This window comes from Pleurodeles waltl, chromosome 1_1 (assembly GCF_031143425.1).
Source record: "Pleurodeles waltl isolate 20211129_DDA chromosome 1_1, aPleWal1.hap1.20221129, whole genome shotgun sequence".
In the NCBI taxonomy this organism is placed as follows: domain Eukaryota; kingdom Metazoa; phylum Chordata; class Amphibia; order Caudata; family Salamandridae; genus Pleurodeles; species Pleurodeles waltl.
This window is the reverse complement of record NC_090436.1, coordinates 437,085,175-437,097,652: the sequence shown is the minus strand read 5'-3', so window position 1 is coordinate 437,097,652 and position 12,478 is coordinate 437,085,175. Positions and strand designations below refer to the sequence as shown.

The window sequence follows — 12,478 nt, the reverse complement described above, 5'->3', positions numbered from 1 at the left end:
CATTGTTACAGATCATTCACACCCAAAACACAAAGTTGCATACTCTACCACATGTGGCCAAACATTATACTACACACTGCAGGCCATACCATCCTATCTTCATGTTAATACAGGGTGCATCCATGTTAAATATTAGAAAATGACGTAATCACAGATAGAGTCAAAAATGTTGTTGCAAATGCGTCAAAAACTCCCCCAAACGCAAAATAACCATACATGGACCCTTAGCATGAATTCCACCTGTGTACCACACGCATGCGGATATCCATTGAAATTGAAGTATACAGGTAATGTGTGGTATTGTGCCACACATGTAGGTGATGCGTCAAAAATATTCACACAAGCACCGTATGCGTCAAAAAAATACACGCATGACGAAAAACGGGCCGCAAGATGACAGGAAGTGATGTAATAGGAAATCCTGTTTACAGGCATGGTAAGGTGGGTGTACTTTCACTTTCACTTTACAACCTGTGATATTTCTTGACTGTGTGGCTGTGTCTCGGTGTTGCTGGTGTCTCAATTGCGTTTATTGTATCTTGTGGTGTCTCTCTTGTTGTGTCTTTTGTGAAATCTGTTTGTTTCTTGTACCTGTGTATGTGATTTTTTTTTAGTTTAGTGTTTTTTATATTCTATTTGTACTGTCGGGTGTCTGTCTGGGGGTTAGATTAGTTGGGTTAGTTGGGGTTCTTTGGTTTGAGCTGTAAGTTTCCTTTATTTTCATGTATTTTCCTCTTTTTTACTGCATTTTCTGTTTGGATTTGTTGTTCGGGGACATGTCGGGAAGGGCGAGGCTGAGACGCATGGGGGAGGAGGAGCTTGGAGGCTTTGTGTGGCTGGTGTGCCATTTCCTACCCTTGATGCTGGAGATGGGTGTGAGGGTGATACAAAGGTATCACACAGAGGTGAGGCGGCTGCGGTGGGGCAAGGTGCTCTACCACCTCCATAGGGTGGACCATACGAACAGGAATGAGCACCAGCTAAAGCATCGCTGGGATGACCTGGTGGCCAGAGAGCAGGATCTGCTGGATCTGCTGGACCACCTGGGTGTGGTGATCGGTGGCCCTGTTGGTGAGTACAGTAGAATGCTCCTGAGTGACAGTAGCAGATGTGTTGACGTGCTGCATGCAATGTTTGTGGCCAGGTTGAATGCAAGCAGAACAAAGTGTTAGTGTCCCAGTAATGAGATGGAGTCCACATGTTAACAATGCAGGCCTGAGGTTTCTTGAGTCATGTACGACTATCACTTAGGGCCACATGTACAAAGCTATTTTTTACTGTCACAAACGGCCTAGTTTTCTGAATTTGAGCATTTACGTCAAGTAAAAACTGGTAATCCAATGCACATACCCAATTTTGCATTCTACAATCACATTGCTGAATCACAAAACAGGTTTTGCTAGTGGCATTTAGGAAAGGGCATTCCCTTCCTATTTGTGAGTTGCAGTCCGATGTATGATTGTTTTGTGACCGCGAATGCCGTCACAAAACAATTGCAGTTACCACTAGTTTCAGGCTGGTGCTAACCCATTCGCAAAAGAGAAGGGGTCCCCATGGAACCTCTTCCCCTTTGTGAATGCATGCAAAAACATTGTTTCAGAGCAGGCAGTGGTCCCACTCTGCTTTCAAAAAATAAAAATAAAAGTTATAATATTTGTTTTTGACATGCTTTCTGTTTACTCTTAATGAAATGAGTCTGCATTTCAAAAAAGAAAATACAGCTTTATTTGAAGGCAGTCATAAACATGGTGGTCTGCTGAGCAGGCCACCATCCCTGTGAGTGCCGCCATTCCCAATAGGGTTTGCAAATGAGACCTACCTCATTAATATTTATGAGGTAGGTCATTTGCTACCCCATTTTTGAATTGCAAACAGTGTCATTGACAGTGTTGTACATCAGAATATCCTACTCGCAAACTGCGAGTTGCTAAGTCTCGCAATCGGCGACTCACAAAAGCTGATCTTCATACATGCGGCCCTTAGTCACACATTTCAGGTGCTTTGGCAACACCTGTGCCCATGCATTCTGTCAATGAGGATCAGGTAAGACACTGTCAGCATACCACATTTCACTGTATCCGGACAGCAAAGTGGGCAATCCATGTTTAGCGCTACATTGTCATCATTACACACACATGATCCCTGCCATTATGTTGGCAAAGGGGGCATACTCGGCTTACGGGACACTGTCATTGGGGCATTTGTTACCTACATACAACTGTGCCACATCTGTCATGGACCACTGAACGCATGATAATTGCAGACTGAAAATTGAGCCGCATGTCCATCATACAGTAACTCAGTGTCCCTTGATGCACAAGCCACAATACCTGAGTCACTTGTATTGCAGTGCACCAGGGAAGTGCCATTGACATTTTCACCCAAATACAAATCATGCCAAGGAATACCATCTGAAATGGATTAGCCACATATGGTTGTAGTAGGGTTTAGCACCACAAGATTGTTAGGCCCAGTGCATGTGTGCAGATGTGTGGCTATCACTCACTGGAGTGTCAGTGTCAATGTGAGTTTGCAGTGGTATGTCTGTTGTACTGTTTGCATGCAGGATCACCAGCTCACTCATGTAAAATGTTACACACTGTGATATGTTGTCCACACGTATGTACAGTGATCTGACTTTGAGCACATATTTCCTTTCCATGTCTTACAGGTGGACCTGCCCCCTATACCATCAGGGAAGTGGCAAAATTTCAGGACCCAGACGTATCCAGTAAGTATGATAATGTCTGTCCCGTGTTATGATTGCAGCTGTTATGTGAGTCACTCTTGCGTGTTGCACTCATTGCAAGATATGATGAGCTGGCACGTGATCTGATATCTTACTAGGCTGGATGGTGACATAGTGTTCCGTGCAAAGGTTACCCATTCACAAGCAGAGAGTCATATCTTGGGGGTCTTGTGCTGCACAATAGGCAACAGCGTGTGAACAAGGTGATTAGTACCTACATGTAGGCCCACATGTGACTTGGAAGTGCAACAGTGTCAGTATATTGGCACTGGGTCATACCCTCATTCTCACAACACAGTGATGCATCAGTTTTCCACAAAATATTGTGCATCCCTGTATTGTAATGTACATGTAGGACTGTATGGGTAACTGTCCCTCAGCATGTAGCCCCATAACTTGAACTCCATTTACGTGACACTTATGTGGTATGTAATAGGCGTGCATGCATCAATGTGGGTAGGAACTGTATTGGCAAATCGGTTGTTGATGGTTGTCTACAACTGGACACATGAATGCAGATGTGAATGACCTATGGATACCTTATTCCTAGGTGGCAGCCCTCCTCACATGTGTTATACTCACTAAATCCATGTATAAGTGGACACGCCTCTGTGATTGTCCTTGACAGTTGTGATGATGTATTGCTTGCCCATCACCCCTGAGGGGCAGGGGTAGGGGAACAACATATATGTAGGTAGATGTGATGGTCACAGTGTAGATGACAGTCATCTCATTCAAGCATGCATGTGTCCCAAACAACGCTGATCCCTAGCAACTGCATACCATCCTGCCAATTTCATCTAACAGTCACTGGTCTTGTGTGCTTTGAAGTTGACTCAGATGATAATGATTAGTGGGCCTGGCCCATGTGAAGTAGTTGCTGCTTTTGCATTGTGACACATTGCACTAAATCAATGCACATATCACTTTATTTGGTCCAACTATTGTTGTACTTTACTGTGGTGTAAATGACATGATGGGTAGGCAATGTTGCCATTATCTTCATCAGGGACATTGTATTATCTGGACTGTGATTCGGACTGCATGTGAAAATCGAGGCAGAGTGTTAGAGTATCATCTGTACATGCATCACACAATGATAACACTGATGGTTGCCTGTCTCATTTTTACAGCTGCCAACATGGATGTTGCTGAAATCGGGGCATTTCAAAAGCGGGCAGTGTGATATCACCACATCTTGGATGTAGAGTCTGGGTACCGCAAGATGGCACAATGCTATCAAAGAGAGTGAGCCACAGGGGAATGGCGGGCTTTCACCCAAGGGGTACCCGTATTGGCCACAAAGAGTGTAGCTGGCACCACACCTACACAGGGAACCACAGCCACCACCTTTGCATCTGCTCCACCTGCTGCACCATTAACCTCAGCACCAAAGCCCACCACGCCTGCTGAAATGGACATGTCAGGAATAGGGGAGCTCCAGAGGGACATGAAAAAGGTCCTCAAAAAGCTGGACAGCATACAGAAGGATGTTGACAGGAACACAAAGAGACTGAAGGCCATCAAAAAGACACTGAGGAGGGTCAACCTCTAAACTCTTGCCTCCCCTCACCCCTAGTTCAGTCTCCTCCCTCCTCATTCCTCATCCTGTTTTGTAGTGAGTTTAAGGGGTTTAGTGATAGGTTAGAGTAGGGTAGTTGTTTTGATAGGATAAGTAGGTTTAGCGGGTGGTTTTTCATATTTGTACATGTTAGTTTGTGGGTGGGTTAGGGTTAATGTTGGGGCTTTTGTGTATATAAAAACATTATGTAAAGAATTAATATATATATATATATATATATATATATATATATATATATATATATATATATTTGCTTAGTATTAGGTAGTATATGTTTTAGGTTAGTATATGTTTTCCTGCGTGTGTCTTGTCATAGAAGGGGAGTGGGGGGGGCAAATGTTTAGAGTGTTTTGTTAACTGTGGTAAGTAAGCTTAGCATAGGGTAGTTAGGGCCAGTTGTGGGTAATGTATAGTTAGGATAGATTAGGTTAGTATAGTTTTAAGTTCAGTTCCATACATAGATAATACAAATTTAGGTACTCCCTTACTGCATGTGTCATTTGCTTGGGGCTCAGGGTCTTTGCATGAGTGTACAGTGTCAATTGTCTGTTGGCCTGTGGATTCCGTCCTGCATCCACATCTCTCTTTTGACATGTTAATTCCCACTCCCAACTGAGCTGTCACATTGGCAGCTACAACAAATCTAAATCTCAATGCATCTGCCATCCATTGTACCCACCACTCAATGTGACTATGGTTCCCATGTATTGGACAGGTAGGTGTGCTTTTTAAGCTGTAATTGTTTGGATCCTGTGTCATGATGTTGAGCACTGTGGGACGTCTGCCTGCAGCCTGAATTAATGTCAACACTGCTAATTGAGTAGTGCCAATTTCAGATGAGGTCAAGTATAGAAATTTCACACCAATGTGTTTTACTTGTACTCCCAGCTGACGTTATTGGCTGAGTACTCTTACACAGCCATTCCTGCTGTATGTAGTGGATGAGGCATGTATGTTTTAAAGCAAATGTCACATACACAGTGACTTGTTTGTTGGGGATGTGGCCAGCATTGACGTTCATCATGTGGATACCTTGTGCATAGGTATCTACCCGCATTATTTTGGCACTCTTGTATTGACACTCTATGACCATAGACATGTTACACGCATCACAAAACTCCAGCAAAGTAGATGTGTCACATTACACAGAGACAACGTGGTTGTGTAGGTGCTGTTTATTTTAAAGTGCTGTAGTGCAATATTTACATAGTCCAGGTCTGTGACCCCATTAGTGTAAACCATTCTATTGTGACGCAGTACAAGTGCAAGGTTGAGGGACATGTCATTGGACATGCTGAGGTGAAGTGTCATTTAGCGCAGGGGAACATGAATTGCCAACGGAGTAGTGAAAGACAATTGCAGTCCATAGTGGAAAGGTTAACAGTGTGTCGGTGAAGGGTGCATGTCACCAACTGTAGCAACACTGGCATGTTGTCAAGCACAGGACAAAGGGAACTCACTGCACATGTGGCATGGGCTGGTGCTACCGGGTACCCCTACGGGTAAAGAAGATCTGTTTCACATCGTCATCCTCTGATGTGTATGTAGTCTCCTCTGCCCTTGATGTTGGTGGTGGTGGGTTTGAGGGGGCCACACACACTTCAGTGGTTGGAGAAGTGGACATCAAATTCCCCGCAGCTTCCATCTGTGGAACTACATATGGCATCACTGCAGCAAGGAGGAGCTGCTAATTATTGAGTATGGCAGCAGCATCCTTGTGGTAGGCAGCCATGTCTGCCCTGAGGGAGGCCAGTTCCCAGTGCATGGAGTCCTGATTGTTGTCATGCATGCATCAGCAAGATTGGGAGGGCAGGTGTTGTGGCAACGCCCTCACGGTAGTGGTTAGGTCCCTCACACACTGTTGGACTCCATGCAGTAGGGATTGTGTGACTTGTTTGGCTGCTGTCTGTTCAGCGGAGATTATCATGCACATGCGCATCCCCTCAAGGCTGGATGCCATAGTTGGCATTCCTACCCGTACCTCCTTGGCCAGCTTCCTCTGTACTCCTGCTACTGTCCTCTCAAAGGTGGTCCCTGTGTCATCAGAGTCCTCAGCTGTGTTTGAGCTGACAGGTAGTACAATTGGGGTGGTGGGAGGGTCATCTGGGATGGCTGCTACATGTTTGCTCCTCCTTGCAACTAGAGGTGGTGTCTGGAGTGTTCCCAGGACATCTTGGAGGGTTTCCTGGCTGATGGTTGTCATCTGGCCATGCAAGTCATCAGGGTAGTCCAGGACAGGCAGATCCACAGGAGAGCCATCGTCCTCTGCAATGAGATATTGTACAATTAGTGTGTCTGTGTTGTGCCAGTTGAAATGTGACATCACTGACTTTCTATCGGTGGTACATTGTCATCTTGGTTCCCATGCATTGTTCCTGTTATTAATGTTTGCAGTCTCTCAACCCTATGCCCCACCTGCATGTCACATGTAGTGAAGTGCAGTTTGGGCAATTGTCTGTGTCACATCTTCTAGGTGTGGGTTCTGTCCAAATTGTGGATTGCCACCTTCTTGTTCTCATCATCCCTCCCTCTGCTTCCATTTGCATGGTGAGGCCTTGCAATGATTGTTGGTGTGCTGATGCCACAGCACCACACATCACTATATATTGCCCTGTCGTTCATTTTTCCCATACACCTATGCGGTGCTGACTCGCAGTCATTCTCAATCAACCCTCTATACACCTAGTTCTTCCCAGACAAATAGGTTCTCAGAACCCATGCCTTCTTCTTACCCAAGCTGGTAACACCTTTTCATGATGGGCAGAACATTATGCTGCAGACTTTTTTTTCTCCAACTTACCCTACCAAACAAGAGGTGACCCTCCACTTTCTGGTTCCAAAAATAGCGTTATTGTTCCTCATTGATCATAACAAACGCATCCGAATGGATGATCAACTCTTTGTGGGCTTAGCTGCAGCAAAGAAAGGCAAAGCAAGGCAAAAGAGAATCATCTCTAAATGGTTTGTCTGCTGCATAAATATCTGCTATGCACTGGGCAAGAAGCAACCCCCTGATGGCTTGCAGGCTCAATCCGCCAGAGCCAAGGCTTCAACCACTGCATTAGCTCAGAGTTCCTGTCCTGGGCACCTTTTAGGCTGCTTCATGGGCATCGCTGCACACGTTCACCGAGCACTACTGCCTGGACAGTCATGTACGGCCTGTTAGGCACTTTGCCCATTCAGTCCTCCAGGACATTTTAGTATAAACAGTCTCTATCAAATGAACAAGTTACTCACCTTCGGTAGTGTCTTATCTGGTGAACAGGTGATTAATTAACGCCATCCAAGCCTCCTCCCTCTGTCAAATCCATTTGAAGAAGTCCCATGGACCTCACTTTGAAAAACTGGTTCACACTATCCTCAGTATGGCTCTGCTACTGGCGTGACAAAAATAGTTGTAAAAATGAGGTCAGCCCGCTGGGGTGGCACATATATAGGCACTCTGCACATCACTTTGGCATGGATGATACCAACAATGCCACGTGGATCTGAATGATGCTCGGAAAAAAAAATCCAGATCCAGTCTGACACCTGGGGATAATTCTAATGTAAGGAACCTGCAGGTAGATAGTGTCTTTACCAAATAAGCCATAATGAAGGTAATTATCTACCTATCTGTCTATCTGTCCATCTATCTGTCTATCTATCTATCTATCTATCTATCTATCTATCTATCTATCTATCTATCTATCTATCTATCTATCTATCTATCTATCTATCTATCTATAACATATATATTTATTTATTTTTAACTATATTATTATCTGTTTCTGGTTGATATTTTCTTCCACATTACTTTTGACACAATTGTTTGGTTGTTACCATTACAAGTAGAGGAACACAATATTATTGCACATTATATTTTTGACGGAATGTTTGTGTCTCTTGATATTTTGGGTAGTCGACTAAAGAGACATGAAGTGGTATCAAGGCTATAAGGTCTTAAAATTTGGCAAACAGGTGTAGGAGCCTAAGGAAATTTTTGGTCACTGCTAGCATTACTTCACTGAGACACAGCCACATGGCTAAGGGAGAAAGCACATAACAACATTGTTCTTGGCTCTGTAAAGTGTTTATAGAGGAATCATTACGCCTGTCCTGCTGCCCATAAGCTTGTGAATCCATCTATCAGCTGTGTACTGCAGTCTACGATACCACTTATGCTTTCCTATTCTTTAATTACTGCCCCAGTTTCCTGCTTCAGTGCTTTCAGTTGCTTCTCCATCTCATCCCTCTATCCAGACACATAGGCCCTCATTATGACTGCAGCGGTCTTTCCTTAAGACCACCGAAGCCACGGGCGCCAGGAGACTGCCAGTGCAGACGGTCTTCCGACCGCCATAAAATGGGTACTGCTGGATTTCCACCACACTGTGGGTGCAAACCCAGCAGTATCCATGCTGGTGGTCGGAGGCGCCTGGGTGGTGCTACCACCTGCACTGCCCCACCAAAAGGACGCCGCCAGTCGTATTATGGCCATTATTAAGGCCTGGCGATGCTCTGCTGGCGGGGCGCTGCTGACGGTAGCAGCGCCCCTTTCCATTCCCTGCTGGACGACCACCTCACCAGACAAGGTAAGTCGGGCATCCAACAATGGAAGGGGTGGGAGGGTAGTGGGTGTTTGTGTGTGTGTGTGGTGTCTGCATGTGTGTATGAATGTGTGTGTGCGTGTGTGAATTCATCTGTGAGTGTTGTGGTGTACGCGTGGTTATGTGCATGTGAGTGAATGCGTGTATGAATGTTGCAGTGAGTGCAGTCTGCATGTCAGTGTGTATGCTTGTGAGTATGCATGGGAGCATGTCTGTATGCGTGTGAGTATGCGTGTGAGCATGTCAGTGTGTATGCGTGTGAGTATGCATGTGAGCATGTTAGTTTGGATGCATGTCTGCATGTGTGTGAGTATGTGTGAGTGAATGAGTGTATGGATGAGTGTGAGTGAATGCGTGTATGGATGAGTGTGAGTGAATTTGTGTCTGGATGAATGTGAGTGAGTGTGTGTTTGGAAGTGGAGGTGAATGGGTGTATGCCTGGTGCATGTGGGTGTGTGTGTGCATTTATGTGGGGAGGGGTGGGGATGCTGTTACTGTAGGGGGGTGGGAGTTGACAGAGGCCAACCCACCACACACATAATGTGGCGCTATACACCACCAGCCACATTACCGCCACAGTAACCCTGGCGGTCAAAAGACCACCAGGGTCAAAAGTAGGGCAATTATTTCTATCTCCTGTGATCTTTAAACACTAATGCTCACTTTTGCCTCCTTCTCCACTTCCTTTTCCTTCCACCAGTTGTTGATTCCCTTACTGACCTCAGTGTTTTTGTCCTGACAATATGTATATGCTATTCTAACCACAATGTAATTCTGTCGGATCAACACCTACACTTATATGGAGAAAGATACCTTAGATTTCTTACATCTATGACAAAGGAGTTGTGAGCACCTGTCCTGGGTGTAATCCTGCAAAATCCTGTATATACTGCTGTGTATTTATATGTCGAGATTGGATAAAAAGCCATTACACATTTTAGGAGGCGATCATGAGTCCGTTGCTAATCCTGCTTCAGCCATACAGGCAGTACTAGTTTAACCCTGATTACGAGTCGTGTGGGAACACCAATGGTCATGAGCGTGCCACCCTGGAATTTCTGCTGAAAGCAAGTAAAGTGGCTGGGTGAAATTCCAGCAAAATATGGTGAAAAACATCTGGGAAATGTTGTATAAAAATGTTTATTGCATGTTAATCCCCGTTATAGCTGCCAAATTTGGTATGACCAGTTACAGAGGCAGAACTACTGCTTGGGAAAGGTGATACCTCACCCAGTTGTATTGTACATCCAGCGCAAGGCCATTTGTAAACAGTCCTTAAGGTTATTTAATGAACATTGGAAACTGGGCATGCCTCACCTTTCACGAGATCAACAGCTCTAGTCAAAACAATAGTTCATCTCCAAAGAAAGAGTTTATATCTTAGGAACAATGCATACAAATCCAAATACATCACAGAATGAAATTACATCAGCCAAATATATTCATAATGTCCACATATTGCCTCACGGTAGAGTCTAAAATTTGCTTTTTTAATACATGTCTGACATATCCGTTGATTACTAGCATATGTTTTAATATATTATTTCTCATATTTATATTTCAGCTATAGCAGCACAAGACGGATTTCTGCTAAAAATCCAAAAACTGGATCTTCGAGGGATTCACAATATTACTGAATCAGGATGGCACAACTTTTTTCTAACTCTTAGCAACATGCCTGACTTGAAACATTTGAATGTGAGCAGAGCCTACACTCATCAAATCAAATGTCACGCGACCACCGTGAAGTCTTTTGTCCAGTGCATTGCCAAGCTTCCCAGCCTAGCAACTATTGTCATGTATGGTTGGCTGTTCGATGCTGAAGATGTTAAGATGTTTAATGCTATGAAGGAGCAGCATCCCCAGTCATCAATTTTAAGCATTTATAGGGAATGGCAATTGCCAGTCGCACCAATTGTACAACAACAGATTTGAGAAATGTTTGAACTAATTTGTTAATGATACATATGCAGTTATGTTTTGGTTCTGGATAGGACAATATGTGAACTCAGCAAATGCAGATGAAACACGTTTGTTGATTTTGATTGAGTATAGTGATGATTCTCAAGTACTGCATATATCTTCATATTCACTGAAAAACCCAAAGATCATCAGTGTTGTCATTGGTGATGTCATCAGTGATGTCATCAGTAATGTCATTGACCATGTCATGTAATATGTGAGGTCAGAAGAAGTGCATTGTGGGGGGCATAAGTTATAGTTAGCTCACATAACTATAACTGCTGAATTTCTATGGTTTTGTGTGACCTTAACTATAACATCCCTATACCCTTTTTCATGAATTGTTAAGTTTTTTTAAAATTCTATTTCCTAAACCTAACATCCCTGCAATATTTGTTTTGTCTGTGAATTTCTATTTTATGATATTTCATAACTATAACATCCCTGTAACCTTTGTATTTTCAGTGAATTTCTTGGGGTTTCCCCCCCAAAAACATATATTAATGAAACACATTACTTTAAGCTTTGGCTTTTTAAAGTGATTTTATTGTATAAAGTATGTAGGTAAAACACTGTATAAAAATATTAAATTACATAATTTATGTTAATTAAAAAACAATAATAATAATTTTTTTTTTAAAATCTTTTTTGTATTCGTTGATCCACTGTGAGCCCAACCCCTGCTTACTTCTTGTTGCGGGCTCCACGGGGGAACCGTGCATCCGGCATGGTTTCTAGCAAAACTTAAAAACATAAATGGGCACTATAAAATTAATGTTTGAAGTAAGTGATTTTGAAAAATAACATAGAAACTTAGGGCCTCATTATAAGTATGGCTGTCTGGACTGCTGACTAAGCGGCGATCCGACCGCCTCATAACAACCCTGGCGGTCGCGGAGATCCTAATACGCCAAGGCAGCGCTGCATACAGCACTGCCCTGTGGATTACAACCTTGTTCTCACCAGCCTTTTAATGGCAGTAACACCACCATGAAAAGGCTGGTGGAGAACATGTACAGGGGGCCACAGGGAACTCTTAATGGGTCCGACGGGGCAGTGAAAACTGTCTGCTGAACTCCTAATGAGGCCCTTAGATTCCAGTAAGTAGGTCTAGCTTACAAGGTTGTTTTAATACATTTTTCTGGATTTGCTGTGACTTTGCGACGCTGCACAATTGATCCACAAATCCCATGTATTAGAGTAACATACATTTGGTTAGTTAAGACACTTGCCAACATCTTCTACAGGCGGTTCCTTCACATTTCTTCTTCTTTGGGTGTGTCTCCTTAGTCCTCACACCTCTCCAGCACTAGTGGAACTCCTTCTTTTTTTGGTGTTTGTCCTAAATTACTTTAGAAAATGGCAGCAGAGGAAGGAGAAAGTAGGAGAGAGAATAGGAAGAACGTCCAAAGAAAAAAAGGTATCCATTGTTTGAAATTTTTTCACTATCCCATCGGGAGAGAAAAAGTCATTCCAAAGGTTGTGCAATGCAACCTCTGTAATAATTATCCAGAGGGACAAATAAGAAATATTCACATGGGACAACCAGCATGCTTAAACATCTGAGGACCATCCGCCCCACCAACATGCAAGAGC

General features: G+C 43.6%; 1 protein-coding gene across 1 annotated transcript in view; it reads left to right on the top strand.

Moving 5' to 3' along the window:
- LOC138284967 (baculoviral IAP repeat-containing protein 1-like) overlaps positions 1-11,386 on the top strand; it is a 423,184-nt gene extending 411,798 nt beyond the window's left edge. The window contains exon 15 of the mRNA XM_069224341.1: positions 10,485-11,386. Coding sequence (XP_069080442.1) covers positions 10,485-10,855 — 371 coding nt within the window. The 3' untranslated portion in view covers positions 10,856-11,386. The remainder of the gene's footprint in view (positions 1-10,484) is intronic.
- The last annotated feature ends 1,092 nt before the right edge of the window (positions 11,387-12,478 follow it).